This window comes from Peromyscus leucopus, chromosome 4, assembly GCF_004664715.2.
Source record: "Peromyscus leucopus breed LL Stock chromosome 4, UCI_PerLeu_2.1, whole genome shotgun sequence".
Lineage (NCBI taxonomy): Eukaryota > Metazoa > Chordata > Mammalia > Rodentia > Cricetidae > Peromyscus > Peromyscus leucopus.
In genome coordinates, this window is record NC_051066.1 from 4,082,040 (window position 1) to 4,098,755 (window position 16,716).

At 42.5% G+C, this 16,716-nt stretch overlaps 1 protein-coding gene across 15 annotated transcripts in view; it reads right to left on the reverse strand.

Moving 5' to 3' along the window:
• Nucleotides 1–16,716, reverse strand: part of Cntrl (centriolin) — an 88,546-nt gene that overhangs the window by 43,813 nt on the left and 28,017 nt on the right. For 11 of the 15 annotated variants that reach the window (XR_005091297.1, XM_037204495.1, XM_028886089.2 and 8 more), the window contains 8 exons: nt 16,251–16,445; nt 12,534–12,687; nt 11,213–11,433; nt 8,517–8,693; nt 5,619–5,753; nt 2,599–2,744; nt 1,945–2,152; nt 1,028–1,207 (listed from right to left, as the gene is read on the reverse strand). Coding sequence is in view for 14 of the 15 variants with exons in the window: in XM_037204495.1 (XP_037060390.1) it covers nt 1,028–1,207; nt 1,945–2,152; nt 2,599–2,744; nt 5,619–5,753; nt 8,517–8,693; nt 11,213–11,433; nt 12,534–12,687; nt 16,251–16,445 (1,416 nt within the window). In the remaining variant the exon portion in view is untranslated. Of the gene's footprint in view, nt 1–1,027; nt 1,208–1,944; nt 2,153–2,598; nt 2,745–5,618; nt 5,754–8,516; nt 8,694–11,212; nt 11,434–12,533; nt 12,688–14,202; nt 15,392–16,250; nt 16,446–16,716 lie in introns of those variants that run through there. The other 4 variants (XM_037204497.1, XM_037204503.1, XM_037204499.1 and 1 more) reach the window with 4 other exon arrangements.

Consider the following 16,716-nt stretch of genomic DNA (forward strand, 5'->3'; position numbering starts at 1 on the left):
TGGGTCAGGGTCTTAGGTTTCAAAGACTTGGTCTTTAACAGTGGAGGTTGAGAGAGGAGGTTGGACTGACTACAGCCATTTCCCCATTTCACAGAGGGTGGACTGGTTGCTCTGTGGAATAGGGTCATGTGTAGAATGGAGAAATTGGCTCGGTAGCCCAGCAGCTGAGCAGGAGACTGGCTAGAGGGAGATGGAAGTCAACAGACTTGGAGACTGGAGGGTTCCTATGGGGTAAATCACTCACTGAGATGAAGAAGAGATGGCAGATGTGGAGAGGGACAGACCAAACAGCAAGATGGGAGGCGAGCTTACAGTGAAGAATGATGCCACGTGACACGTGACAGTGAGACTGTAGTGATATTACTGTGCTGGAGAAGGATATTCCACCTCCCCCAGGACCATGCAGACCCCAAGAAAGCAGTGATCTCAGTTTTGTCAGGGGAAGCGAGCTAGGAGAAAAAGAAGAGGGACTTGAAGCTACTTCTTGGTGACAAAAAGACTTAGCAGCTGGCTGTGGACTTGAGGCTGGAAGAGATTGAAAAGCTGGAGGCCAGTGAACAGAAGCTCGAGAAGGCTGAAAAAGCATTAACATGAGGAGCTTAGGAAGACAACAGGCTTCAGTCTGTAGTTTCAGAAGTGCTGAGTGAGTTTCTGAGTGTGACTGTGGAGATGACATGGGGATGGGGAAGGGAGATGGACAAAGGCCATCAGAGAGGCCAGGGCATTGGAAAGGAGAGGAAGAGGATGGACCCAGGTGGCCAAAGTGTGTCTAAGGTGGCGAGCTTACCCCATTATCATTTGTTAAGTGTCACCTACATGACCCTAAGGCGAGTTCTCCTATTTCCAAGTCTCTTGTTTCCCTGTATCAGGAGAGTCTCAGGCCCACAACTGAGTAACAAGCACCCAGCTGTGAGGTCAGCCTCAGCACGGTGCCAGCAGCAGAGAGCTGAATGGGTATTCTACCACTGACTCTGTCACCAGGGGCAGGACCTGAGAAGCAGGTCTCTTACTCTTCTAGGTTCCCCACCTTTTTCTCTAACTCCTGGAGTTGGGCCAGAATTCTTTCCTTTTCTTCATCTGCTTCCTGAAGCTGGAGGTCTGTAAGGCCTTGGATTTCTTCCATACTTTTTAGGTTTTCTTGCAAATAGTGAATTTCATTTTCTAATTGCTGGATTCTTGCATTATGTTGCCTTTTATCAAACTTAATCTGTGAGGAAATAAAATGAAGAACTTTTTCTTTTCTTTTCTTTCTCTCCCTCTCCCTCTCTCTCTCTCTCTCTCTCTCTCTCTCTCTCTCTCTCTCTCTCTCTCTCTCTTTTTTTTTTTTTTTGAGACAGGCTCTTGGTACACAGCCCAAGCCAGCTTTGAACTTGTGACACCCCTACCTACATCTTCCAAGTGATAGGATCACAGGCCTCGTGTGTGTGTGTGTGTGTGTGTGTGTGTACATAAAAACATGTGTATACATACAAACACATGTGACCAAACATATATGTAAGCATACAAACATATAAATATATGTGTATTTTAAGCAAAATAAAAGTGTTATGGAGCTATGGTTTCCTTACCAGGGAATATAAATATAACAAGATTTTATACTAAATAGCGACCATAGATGTTTTTATCTTGTTCTCTGGGATTTGAATGCTTGCCTCAATGTGAACATCAGTAGGTTAAAAAGAACTCAAGATTCTGGCACCACACTATACTTTAGCAATGTGGTATTATTTAATCTGTCCACTGTAAAGTATCTCTCATGTGCTTCCAAAACAAGGAAAGCACTGGTACAAACAGGTCTGATTTTGGCATCAATAACCACACTCAGGACTGGATTTCAGTCACAGACTAGTTCTGAGTGAAAATAACAAGGGTGTGCTCAATCACACGCTGAAGACATCAGCATGTGCTGAGGGTCCCCCTCTGGCTGTCTCTGCCCTTTCTTACTCTGGCCTCAAGCGCTCTTTCGCAGGCCTGCCTGAACTCCTCTTGTCCATTTGCCAGTCTCTCCTGCTGGAGAACCATTTCTTCATGGAGTTTCCTCTCTCGAACTTGTGCTTCCTCTTTTTCCCACTGGGATTGTGCAAGGATTTCACTGAATTGTTTCTGTAGATCAGCGAGACTTTTCCCCAAGATATCTGAAGGACTGTGGATTCTAAGGAGAAAAAACAAGAAGGTATAAATGTGACATTTAATTTGATGCAAACATGTCAAAATGAAGAGTAGGAAGTACTGTGCAAAGGGACTGTTGTCAATTGCAGCATTTTGCTCAAGACCTCCTAAGAGCAAATCACTGTATCAAATCACTGTGGCCACTCTGAAGACACAGGCTAAGAACACGTGTCCACAAATTTGAGGTTATCCTGTTTTGTACTCATTCTCTACTGAAAATGCATACTCTTCTATCGGATGAACTGTCAAGAAAGATTCTTAAACAAATACCTTTATGCTGTTATTAGAATGAAGCAATCCTGCATCACTGTCTTTCAGAAACATCAGTTAGTACTACAAAGACTGAGGACGGGGAGCTCATGGCTGGTCTCAGGCACAGCTCTGAGGTGGGAAGGCTCACTCTAACTTGGGGGTCCTGCTTCTCCTTACCTCATTTCTCCAGCTCCTAGTTTCAACTTTCTCCTTAGCTCATCTACACGAGCTGCCACTTCTTCTGGATGAATCAGACCATCAACCACATGGTTGAGGTGGTTCTGGAAATCTTTTAGCTGCTGCTTTAATAGGCTGTTGTCATCCTGTGTGTAGGGGGGAAATGGAGAAGATGTGTTATCTGCCAACAGATTCATTACTAACAGTTTGCAAGAGCATATCTTGACCACAGAATGAAATTCATATGGTACCTCTGTCAAATAAAAAGAATTGTTAAAATGTCCCCACAATATAAAGAAAAATGTTGTATATCCTAAGAGATAGACGAGTGCTAGTCCCTTGAATGCCTGTAATACCCTAGGGATTACTCTATTTCAAATCCAGGGCAGCACCACTAGTTACAAGGAGGATCTAAAATGGCAAATGCATTTTAAGTACCCACGGCATCTAGGTCTGATCTGTACCCTCCCTCCCAGTACCCTGAACCACAGTGTCCTCCCCCACTTTATGGGTTTTCAACTGTTCTCTCCTGATACTGTGTGGAGGCAAGGAGACCCAGCTCCCGGACTAGCCAGGCTACCAGGGTAATACCTCTATAGTGCACCCAGAGGCCATGTTTTTTACAGTCTTGTGTTTTTGAATGTCATCATGTTTCCAATAAGTAACAACAGATGGCCAACATTTTATTATAAAATAAGCTTTATGTTAAGGTAACTTTTCCTTACTAGACTAAATACATGTATTCTAAGCACATTTAAGGATAGTTGGGCCATAGTATGATATTCAGCTTAGGCATAGTAAAGGTATTTTCATGTTATTTCCCACTTGTAGTGGGTTTGTCAGGACATAACCCCATCATAAATCAAGGACCTCTCTATAGCCTAATCTTGGCCCTATGGGATCTGACTCAAGACCAGCCAACCCACTGAGAGCCAGAAAAATAGGCTCTTACTATCTTCATAGTTTAAAGCTGGATATAGTACATATAAAGTCTGTAAAAGAGTTGGACCTGAAACAATACATAAACTCAGGACTGGGGTTCAGGTCGTGTTAAATATGATACACAGAGAATTAGGAAGAAGAAATAAATATGAGAGCTATTGAGCCCCTAAAAGAGTGATCAATAACTTTGATTCTCAGCAAGTTTTGTGTTGACAGTTTCCTTCTAGATTGAAATATTCCATCCTGTAGGGAAGTACCTTAAGCAGGAATGTAAACAGCTCAAAATAGCTTCACAAACTCCCTGAAACTGACCAGATTCACTAGGCCCCTCCCCGCCAGAGTAAGCAATAGAAGCTGAGAAAACCTCTCAGCCAAGTAAGTTGGGCTGCAAAGAAGACTGAGACCAGAGCAGCTGTCTAGGAATAGCAGAAACCAGCTGAGCTGCCGGGAAGAGGTATAGACCGGTCGCTCAGGAAGGACACTCTTCAACCTGTTGAGCTGCCTGCAGGCTGTGCAGTGTGCTCCAGGCTCCCAGCTTCTGTGAGCTGTCACCTGTGCGCAGGTGGGCATTGGTGATGCAGCTGTCTGTGAGTCATTTCTGCTCCTGTAAGGGACCCCTCACCCACATTCCTGTAAGGAACCCCTCACCCACATTCCAGTAAGTGACTCCTCACCCACATTCCTGTGTTAACACCAATAAACATCCATTGGTTCACCAAGTTGGACTTTGGTGGTATGCATACTTTGGTTTGTCTACTCATCCTATCAAATTGACATTTGAGAAAGATAAAGGTAGAGGGTAAAAGCTATACTCTCCATCAGGAGGCTAGAAGGCCAAGTAGGATCTAATCCTAACCAAGGCAAACCATGGTAAGGCCAGGTTGTAAAGTGGACTTCAGTTTACACTTTAGAGAAAGGCCCCTGAAGACTTGATTTTAGTTCTTTCCAGTAAGAGATTAATATTAAGAAATATTAAGTATTTCTAGGTGAAAATATATTGGGCTTTTCTTTTCTTTTTGAGACGTTTCACTATGTAGTCCTATTGTTCTGGAACTCATTACATATAGACCAGCTGGTCCAGAACTCACAAAGATCTACCTGCCTCTGCCTCCAGACTTGAATTTTTCTTTAAAATATTTCAAAGAAAAAGAACTAAATGAAACAATATTAATAACTGTATAAAACAGGGCTGGAGAGATGGCTCAGCAGTTAAGCACACTGGCTGCTCTTCCAGAGGACCTGGTTTCAAGTCCCAGAACCCACATAGCAGCTTACAATTGTGTGTAACCCCAGTTCCAGGGGATCTGACACCCTCATACAGACACACATTCAGGCAAAACACCAATGTACATTAAAAAAAAATTGTAGCCAGGTGGTGGTGGCACACACCTTTAATCCCAGCACTCGGGAGGCAGAGGCAGGTAGATCTCTGTGAGTTGAGGCCAACCTGGGCTACAGAGTGAGTTCCAGGAAAGGCACAAAGCTACACAAAGAAACCCTGTCTCGAGGAAAAAAAAAACCACCAATAGGTTAAAAAAATTGTATAAAACAGGCAATGGATAAAAGGTCATGGGGTTATTTTGTTTTTGTGATCATCTTAAACTTTCATACTAAAAATAAAAATTAATCCAGTAAAGACTGCAAACACAAACACACACACATACATACACACACACACACACACACACACACACACACACACACACACACCCCACACACACATGGATGAAAAACTGATTATATTTTTAATTGCACCTTTACTGAGAAGACTGTGAGAACTGTTTTTAATTGGGAGACATTTCAATGGAGAGGGTGCACCGATCAAGCAGTCTTAGCTCGGTCTGCTGACAGTTCCTAGGAAGCAGGCAAGCAGCTGCTTTCACAGAGGAGAGTTGACAGATCCTGGCTAATCCAGTTAATGAAAAGCAGCATTAGGAAGACGCAGAGGCTCTGGTGTGACTCCTCCAGAGTTCATTCTCACCTAACAGTTCACGCTGCGTAGTGCATGTTAGAGCAGGCTGTTAACGCCTGAGTCAAGTCACCACAGCTCTGGGTGCTCCACGAGCTCAGGTCTTTACCTGCAACTTTGTAAGCTGTGTGCGGAGCTTGCTGTTCTCCTGGTGCTTCTCTTCTGAGGACTGGGCTTTGCCCAGGACATCCCTGAGGGACTCTCTTTCCTTCTCCAGTTCTGTCTGAAGCACAGACTGCTCTAGCTGGTGTCAGAGGAAGCAATGGTATCAAAGTGAAAAATGGTCACAGTTTATGATCCCAAACGCATAGGTATGTTTACATGTGCACACACACCATGACTATAGCTGTACATTAATACTCTGAAGTTAAAACCCGAGGTCACTTTCCACATGTCACTCTGACTACATGTGAGGAATTCACATCAGAATTAGCTCAGCCTGGATAGACCATCAGAATCTTCAGGGCAGTCTCTAATACCAATCTTTAAAAGCAAACTGTGGCCCTCAAACACCGGTATCAAAATAATTTCATATTTATTAAAAGTGAGGGGGATGGAGAGATGGCTCAGCTGGCTGCTCTTCCAGAAGTCCTGGGTTCAATTCCCAGCACCCACATGGTGGCTCACGACCATCTGTAACCTCAGGTCCAGGCATTAGACACGTCTGGCCTTCGCAGGTACCAGGAACGCATGTGGTGCACAGACAGCCAAGGAAGCAGCACGTGAGGCCTGGTTTGTAATCCCGGCACTTGGAAGGCTGAGGCAGGAGTAGTGAGAGGGTGGCCTGGGGCTACAAAATGAGAACTTGGAGAGAGGGGGAGAGACAGACAGACAGACAGACAGAAGAAAGAAAGAGGGGGAGGGCTCAGCGGTTAAGAGCACTGGCTGTTCTTCCAGAGGTCCTGAGTTCAATTCCCAGCAACCACATGGTGGCTCACAACATCCATAATGAGATCTGGTGCCCTCTTCTGGCCTGCAAGCATGCATGTAAGCAGAACACTGTATACATAACAAATAAATAAATAAATAAATAAATAAATAAATAAATAAATAAATGCATTAATAAATTCATAAATACATAAATAAATAAAATTAAATTAAAAAAAGAAAGTGGGGGAGAAGGGGTGGAGAGAGGGGACAGATAAAAAGAAGTAGGGAGGGAGGGAGGAAGGGAGGGAGGGAAGAAGGAGAGAGAAAAGGAAGGAAGGACAAAACAAAAGAGCAGACGGCCAGACCCCATCTCAGATTGACAGGTCAGAACATCTATGGACTCTGCATCTCACAAGCTTCACAAATGGTTTCATGTAACCACAGTATAGCAACACGAGAGACCAGAGCCTCCATGCTCTGTATTTTCTACATGGCCTGAAGCCCAATCCTGATGGTTAAGGGTAGAGTACTGCTTTCAATGACAAGTGAACATCAAGATCTTCTAACATTTTTGTCAAGACTTAACCAAAAATCAAAGTAGAAGTACAAAAGATAGCATCGTTCAGACTAGTTAGGGAGGACTTGAAAAAAAGTTTAAAGAAATGGCATTTAGAAATTTTATTTACTTTTTTTTTTTTTTTTTTTTTAAAAGTATTCACTTGTATTTTATTTTCCCCAACCTGCTGTTTTCTGTTACTCTGATCCTGCCAAGGGTCTTGTAAAACTTAAAGCTCTTGAAAATGCAATCCTAATTCTTGGCAAGATGCTAACCTCTGGAGAGTGAAGAACAGATCGTTAACCACTACAGTACAAGTCCTATTCTCAGTTCCTTTCCTAATCACAGGACACTCTCAGCATGTGCCTTTATGCTTTATTTATTATTTTATGTGTCTACGTGTTTGCTGGCATGGATGTCTGTAGACTATATGCATATCTGGCACTTGCAGAGGTCAGAAGAGAGCATCTAATTCCCTGGAACTGGAGTTATAATCAGTTGTGAGCCACCATGTGGGTGCTGAGAATCCATTCTGGTCCTCTGTTAATGTTCTTAAACGCTGAGCTATCTTTTCAGCTCCCCAAATTGTATCTTCTTTTTCTTTCTTTCTTTTTTTATTTTTTGAGTTAGGGTTTCTCTATGTAGCCCTGGCTGTCCTGGGACTAGCTCTGTAGACCAGACTGGCCTCGAACCCAGAGATTTGCCTGCCTCTGCCACCATCACCCAGCCCAAACTGTATTTTTTGCTCTGATAAATACTATGCACAGCTGACCTCCCTCTACCTTCTTATATTAAATTTACCCTCTTTCCTCACTCTTCTTTTGCCCTTAGGTCTGAAGATTCTTCTGCAAGGTCACTCACCCCTCCCTTCTCTGTCCCTTTCACTCCTGACCCTCCCTGTGCCCACAGCCTACCCACTCACCCTCCAGGTCACAGCTGAGACTTCATTTCTAAAGGGTGGTCACCTCTTTCTCTCTCTCACCTGTTTCATGTGCTGGACTATCAACTCCCCAAGACAGGTCCTCAGAGGCAAATGAATACTTATTGGATGAATATTGTTTTCTCTAATTTGCAAGTATAACCAAGAAATGGATCTTTCAATCATAAAAGGAAACAGCAAACTAAAATCTAACATTAACTTAAAAAGAAGGTCTTCGAGCTATTCTGAGAAAGGAAAACTAGGATTTTATCAAATCTAACTATACCAAGGGCTTTAATGTCCATTATCTCCATTATCTCCTTTATCTCATCATCTCCTATCTAACAGAGGAACAGGCTGGGAGGCTCAGAGCCCTGAAATGATGATGTGCCCACATTTAACATAGGGGTAATGTTTGAATTCAGAATGCCAGACTCCCAAAATATATTCTCTGACATGTTCCACCAATTCATATCCATTATATTAAAAATATTTACTATTAGGATTACGCCAGGTGTGATTGGTGGCTCATGCCTGTAATCCGAGCACTACAAAGCTGAGAAAGGGTGATTTCCATGAATCCCAGGCCAGCCTAGGCTACACTACATAGTGAGATGCTATCACAGGCTGCTTAGTCTATACTTGGCATATGCTCCACTTACCTGAGTGAGCCTTTTGAGTTTCTCCAGCTCTCCCTTGAGCTGGCTGGCTTCAGCATCCTTTAGTCTTAGCCGAGTCTCCAGCTCAGCTTCGTAGGCACTGAGATCTCCTTGGGCTTGCTGCAGGGATGCATTCACCTCACGCTGCTCCCGGAGGGCACTTTCTAGCTCTATAAGTTCCTGCAAAGATGCAGCATGTTTAAATGCAGCATGTTTAAATGTGTGATCACCTGCAAGTCATTGTAACTAACCTGTGCACCCAATGCTGGCCAACCGCTACTGCCTGGCACAGAAAGATTTATGAACAGCAGGATGGAGTGTCATGCTGGCATATCCAAGTCCTGAAAATTCACCAAGTTACCAACATGCTGTTTCCAAGTAACTATTTGAATGACACTCTACTCTGCAAGCATATGAGAAAGACAGGAGTGGGGAAAGTGTACAAAAAAAGAGAATAACTAAGTGTAAGTAAGGCCTGTTCTTCCCTGGACCTTGTGTTTCACTACCTTCCTAACAGGCCTGGAAGGCAGCTCACGGTTTGTAGGAAAGCAACTGGAGAACCATCTCAGTGACCACATCACCGTGGTGCTAGGAAAAGGAGGTGCATTATGGACCTAGATCTCTGAAGACAAAGTCCACACTTTTCTAAGTAAACCACAGTGTGAACACGGAAGGACTGGCATTCTTAAGATGGCAGTGACTGAGCAGAGTGCTGCCAACAACCAAGTGTTAGCCACTGAAGAAAGGAGAACACTTTCAAAACTGGATTCCTACACTGACACGCCTTCGTATGCTAGTGCACAACTTGGGCCTATTTATTTGGGTGTGGAAGAATTAGCTTAAACCACTGTGAATAACTGCAGTTATTGCACCTATTCCACAAAGGATTAACATCCAAAATACAAAGAATTCTTACAAATCATTAACAAAAGAAAGATGATCCAATACAAAAGAAAAAAATGGTCAAAGAATATCATTAGGAATCCATTAGGCTGAGGAAATCTGAACTTCAAAGAACAAATGAAGGGTGTGTAACCTCTCCAGTACTCAGGGAAAATGAAGTTAAAAGAAGATACTATTTAATATGGAGCACAGAGGAACAAAGTAAACTGTAGTGGGCAGCCATTCCAGCTTTGGTCTGGAAGTTCCAACCACCATTGAGGCTTCGGTAACTGTCACGCCTACAAGGCAGGGCCGAAAGAGGGCCCTGAAGACCCAAGACCCGGATGCTCCAGCCTCTCTTGGTTCCAGGACCCTGGATGCTGGAGGTAGACCGAGCAGAGTTCTCCAGAGAACACCGCTGGACTGTGCTATGCCTTTCCCAGACCCTCTTACCTATCCCTCCACTTGTAAGTTACCCCACAAAATAAACCTCCCTTTTAACTATGTGGAGTGGCCTTAATAATTTCACCAATAGTAAACCAGCACAAGGAACCCATCAAGCACAAGTACAGAATGGAGAGCAATCCAAAGCTTCGCCTGCCTAGACCGCGCAGGCACTCATGCACACAAGCAGGCACATGCGCATGTGCCCCCACACCCACACCACACCCACACCACACCACACCACACCACACCCACACCACACCCACACCACACCACACCACACCACACCACACCCACACCACTGTACAAGACATTTTTGGGGTAGGTAGGAAAATCTGAAGGTAGTTTAACCGTTAGATGACCCCAAGGAAGTACCCTCAGTTTTCCTAGGTGTAAGAATGGCATTCACTGTAGTGATGTCAGAAACTAACAAGAGTGATATGAAAGTATGATGTTTGAAACCTTATGAGCAGGAACAAAGCGTATATATTTATAAAATCCAAACCAAAATATGTATTACTCTAAGTAGGCTCAGAGATATTTAACCACTCTTTCAATGTTCCTGCAAATGTGAAAATTTTCATAATACAAAGTTTGGAGGAAGACACTTTTTAAAATTCAGCAAATTGACAAATAATTACACTTCCTGCTGGTGTGGTGATACACACCTACAATCTCAGCACTCAGGTAGTAGAGGCAGGAGAGTCACAAGTTCAAGGCCAGCCTGAGCTACATATTAAGATTTTTTTTTTTTTTTTTAATTTTGAGACAGCGTTTCTCTGTGTAGCCTTGGAACTCACTCTGTAGCTCAGGCTGGCCTCACACTCACAGAGATCTGCCTGCCTCTGCCTCTCAAGTACTGTGATTAAAGGCATGCACCACCACCACCCAGCTGTAGCAAGATTTTATCTGAAAAAGAGAACTGAGACAGCACAGAGAAATTCTCAAAGTGATGCGGATGGGCAACAAATGAAAGGTCTAACTTACAACCTTATGTCTACCAGCTATAAAACGATGTCAGTTACCAAGTAGTAACAGTAAGATGAACCATGTTATTCCTATAATTTTACTGCATACACCCAACATAAACATTTTATAGATCACTTTGAGTAGATACAATTTCATAATCTTTAGTTGTTTGGCAACCTTTGAGAGACAGAAACAAAGCTAGCATAATCTTTCTAGGTAAAGAAAGAATAACGCTTCCAAGTATACAGAATAAGAAATAGTAGTTGTCATTGTCCTCAACTTGAAAACACACACACACCGAAGAGCCACTAATCCTTTTGTGACTTACAGTGGCACTGTGTCTAACTAAATTTGGACAGCATTTACTTCCGAAGTGCAAACAAACAGGAAGAAAGAAATCATACCTTCCTCATATTTTCTGCATCCATGGCAACTATTTCCAGTTCATCCCTCTCCTGCTTGACGTCCGTCAGTCTCTGCAGCAATGTCTCTTTCTCACCCTGCAGCTTCCTGCATTCATTCTGAGCCTGAGTTGCCTGGCCTTTGATGGTCCCCAGGTACTCTTGCAACCCACTGATGACACCTTCTAAATCCTTCTTCAGAGCTTCATTTGCTGCTATTTGGCCTGTGCAAGGTTAAAACAGAGGGGGTAATATGTATTTTAGAAGTACTTTGTTTCCTTAGTGATTGGTTTTTAGCCCAGAGTGAAATTCTAAGTTTCTTATTTACTTTATTTTTCAAGATAGGATAATTTATTTCCTATAATATTATGCATGTATACAATAAAATAAGCATATTAATGACAAACATCTACAGAATGCCTAATGCTATAAAAATTTAATTTCTGTTATAATAATAAAAAAGGTATATTAAAACTATGAGTTCTTGCTGAATATACAACAAGACCACTCAATAAATGAGACTAACACCAATTTCAGACTGTCAGCATAAATATATACCCTGAAGAGTTAAAAAGAAAGTTCAAACAAAGTGCTATGTGGTATGGGGGTTGGAGAAATGGCCCATCAGTTAGGAGCAACTGGCTCCTGTCATGGCAGCTCACAACTGGCTGTTAACTTCAGTCCCAGGGATCTGACAATCTCTTCTACATTCCATGGGCACCACATGCACATGGTACACAGACATACATGCAGGCAAAGCACCATTCACATACATTTCTGTGTAAGGACTTAAAAATATATGCTGATACATGCTATTTTACAGGATACTTTAAAAACTCGTCTCCACAGCTACTTCTCAAGATATACACAGGTTTAAGGTGGCACACAAAGTGGCAATCAGAGGTGGAATCATGCTGTACACTAAGTGCAGGCTCTCATTACTACCCCACTATTCTGAGAGTGTTCCCATTTAAAACTGCCTTGCAAATGTGGACCCAGACTTCTTTCCACACACTTTCTGTAACTAGACAAGGAGTCTCCTAACGTCAACTGGCTCCTGAAAGGATTTCATGCCACAGAAGATAATCAATGACCAGCTCTTCCTCATCATACTGACTTCATGCTTACCAGTCGTCAATGTAACAAACCATAATAATACAAAATACTTTAAATTTTATCAAACATTCTGGATAAATTCAGCAAAATTTCCCTATCAAATATTAGTACTAATACCCAGACTGTATCCAGCCAAGTCCCAGACTGTCTGTCTGAGTAACTTCTGCTAACACTGAGACCATTCACTTAAATCACACTTCAATCTCACCATCAGTAAGCTGTTGTTCAAGATCCTTGATCTCTTCAGTCTCTTTGGCAATTCTAGAAAGGATCTCATCCAAGCGGCTCTCCAGTTGTGTGTACTGCTTGTTCATAATGTCAAGATGCTGTTCTTTACCCCTTTTCTGGGCTTTCATGTGGGACTGAATTTAGGGGAAAAAAAATCAATAAAACCTAAGTTTTTAAAACTCTTAAAAAAATAATCTTTAGCAACATTTTAAAAGGAAGGATAGAAAATAAAATGTGGCAATTGCATCTGCTTGAGTTAGGCCTGTAGTATTTTCATGTAAGTGGTTCTTGATAAACCCTAGGATGAGTTGAAATAAGATGAGAAATCAGAGCTGATCAGGAAGTGTAAAATATTAAGGTAGGTCATAGAGAAAATTTCAGTGCTTTATGCATAAATTAAAATGTGTCTTTTAAAAAGGTTTCCAGAGCACTGACTATATGGAAAGACAGTATATTAACAAGGAACATCCAAAAGTACATTCTAAAACATAAATAAGCATTATGTCTGTGTACAAGGACTCTAAGAGATTTTATTTATGGGTTTTTATATTTACAAAATTTTGGGGTTGGGAGTTTTATAACAGATAACTAAGGCCTTTTTAATGTGAAAAAAATATATGTGAATGTACTTTAAAAGGTTTCTTGGGAAAAATGGAGGCTTGTAATAACCAAATACTCAGAATTCACGTTTATTTCATGCTATCTTCTATTCAAACACTTTGTTTTTAGATATACTAAACTGGGAATGGTGAGGGTGCTCAAAGACCATTTATTGCAGCAAGTATTCAATGCAGGGCCTGTGAGAGACATTCCTCTCACACTATCCATGGCCTACACACCCCTGCCTCCTGACAATGATGGCGTTCTCCAGCCACTGCCACATGAAAAGAATGGATTCTCTTCCTCAGGTGTGCTGGGGGAAACCAGAGAACCAATGATCTATCTAACCCTTCATTTCACAAATGTAAGCCTGAGTCTCAGATCAATCAAACGTCTTGACTGGGGCCTCCTTTGGCAACATCATACACACAGTAGTTCTGCCTTCCCACTCATTCCGCCTTACCCAACTGCTCGGATAATACAATGACTGAGGGAGGCTGTCAGAACAGTTAGAGCCTGAACAACAAATGCTGAGGTTCTCAAGCCTGAGACCTGTTGGATAGACAAGAACGCCCTCTGTTTGAGAGGTCTCTTTTCAAATGGAGAACGAAGTCATGGCAACGCGCCCTCGTCAGCTTTTATTTTACTACCAGTAAATTTGATCAAGAGATGCTCAAATCTTACCTTTCCCCACACTCCCCACATACTCACACCTTCAATCTTTTGACACTCAGTTACTGTAGATAGGAGTTTACATCCTAATAGTACATACACCCTAGGCTCTAGTGGCTCAAAATGAACAAAAGCCCTGCTGTACTCCTGTCCTAACCAACAACCCTTAAAGTCCCAGCAAAGTACACGCAGCCTCTGCACGCAGGGCAGACATGTGGTTCAAGATGTCGGTGCTGGGCACTAAACACACGGAACGACAGCAGACCGCGGGTTTCTGCAGCAGTGGAGCTCACAAAAGAGGTACTGTGAAAACAGGAACTCGCAGACCTGACTCCTCCTCCTTCCAAGCCCTTTCTTTATACACAGAAGGACCATACCTTAACTCCGAATCTGTCCTGTCACAACTGAGCCATGGAGAACACAAATAGTGGGAGGAAAGCCAAGTTCATCTTGAAATTCATGTGCCCTTCCCTCTGACAGCCGCATCTTTACAAGTGCCTCCGTGCCTAAGTAACTTCCCAGCGCCTCAAACCACCGTCCTAGGCAAGCTGAGTGACAGCGGAGCTGGCCCAGTCACCAGCATGCTCTGTGAACAGCCCGCCCCCAACTTTAAATCAAAACACAGGAAGCTCCCCAGGGCCAATCACGCCCAGAGGCTGAAAGATCACTGGGCTAATTCCCTCCAGGAAAGCAGCACAGATCTTTAGGATGTTTGCTCAGTGATACTGTTCCTCTAGCTGGGAAAACTTGGTAACTACAAGGGGATTCGATTTTAAATGCCGTTTTCCATTCTGAAATCTAATGAAATGTATTTTTAAAAAACATCTGACTAGGCTTGGTTCCTGAGCTATTATTTTATTTCTCATTTTTTTTAATCTTTATTTTTGGATTTTAATCCTTTCCTGAGAATTAAGCAAGGGCCCCATCTCTTCCAGAGTGATCAGGGCAGATAACTCAGTTTTCCAAGTCACATTTCTACCCTCTGCAAACTGAAAACTTGAGATGAGGTGAACTGAGAAGGCTGTGCTCTGTGTGTCTCAGCAGATGGGTTCTAGCCACCCTCACGACATAAGCCACCACTCCTCAGTCTCTTTGGCCTCTCCTCTCTGTGACACTCCACAGAGACACAGTGAAAAGTACACTCCTCTTCTGCCTAGGGTGTCACATCATTTGCTGAAGCAAATACACAATTCAGGCTTTAACTGGACTCAGGACCATCAGGCCGCTTCCTTCCTGCCTTCCAGGGGGGTACAGTTTTCTCTTGTGAGGGCAATCCTTACACAGATGGAAGACTTCTTAATACATAACACATAATAATGTAAGATGCTACTGACTATTATACATCACGGTACTTAAAAATCTCTGAGTTTTCATCTAATAAAAATTCCCGAAAATAACCAAGACTCTTAGGGCTAGTAGGGAGATAGCCATATGGGCATGAGAAGCTGAACTCAGACACCCAGCTCTTACATAAAGCAGGCACAGCACAAGATGGGGGGAGGGCAATCCTTGGATCTCACTGGCCCGCCCGCCTAGCTGAATTACTTAGTTCCAGATTCAGTAAGAGATCCTATCTCAAAAATAAATGAATGAACAAATAAATGAGTGCACAAAGACAGAAAACAAAAGAGGATGGAAAATGGTACTGACTTCTGGCCTCCACACATATACAACATGCACATGTACACACACATAATGTGTGTGTACACTACATATGCATGCATACGCACAATTAAAAATAATACTTTCAGTAAGAATAGTAAGTCTTAAGGCCTTTTTTAGAAAATATGACAATAATGTTACCCTTTGTCAAAATTACCTGACCCTCTATTCATAGGTATGAAAACATGAAGGAATCAGTTTCACCTATTTCAGAAGAGTGGCTAAAATGTAAGCCATTAGTAAGAATCACTGACAAAACACAAAAGTCTGACCCTACCATTCGGCATCTGACTTCATAACTCAGGATGACAAACTCCAGAGAAATGGTTTATTTTTAAGGACAAAATGAACAGGAACAGCAAACAGCTTTTGTGGAATATTTGCATGAAGAGACCTCTGACCCCACCCCTGCTTCAGCACTTTCTTCCTTTAAGGACAGAGAAATTTACAGGGCACCTTGAAGCAAGTCTCTCTTGCTCTAAAATACAATGAATTCAAGCACTGCCCCCCATCTTCCAAAGTGTACCACACAGCCTTCATTTACTGAAAGCCATTCTTTCAAGACTTAGGTTCTTTTGTTTTGGATATGAATGCTTCACATGAATACATAGCATATATTTGTATCTAATTATAGATACATACATATATATCACTTAAATCTGTGTATCAAGCTAAGAGACTTTCAGAAGGGTTCTGCCATTTAAAATGATGAGGCATGTCCTATCTACACACAGAACAAGTCATGATTTCCTATCGTACTCACATGCTTTGGGTCTTTGGAGTCCAGGCTATCTGTGGCTAGTTGCAGGTTGCTGATCTCCTCCTGCTTTTCGGCTGTTTCTTTCCTTTGCTTTTCCATCTGCATTTCTAGATCCAGAGCCTCCTGGCGCAATTTGTTTAGAAGTTGTATTCTATCACTCAACTGCTTGAGAAGAAGGTCCTTCTCTGCTTCTGAAATCTAATTCTCCCCAAACCCCAGCGTGTAATTAACAAAGGAGCAACAACAAGTTATGAAGTTAACATCTATAATTTAAAAAATGCTTCATATCCTAGAAAATGAGTAAAATAAGAGATGTGGCTGTGGTGGTTTGAATGAAAATGGTTCCTATAGGCTCATTTATCTGAATGCTTGATCTCCAGTTGTTTGGGAAGAATAAAGGTTTGGCATTGCTGGAGGAGGTGTACCACTGGGGGCAAGCTCTGAGGTTTCAGAAGCTCAAGCCATTCCC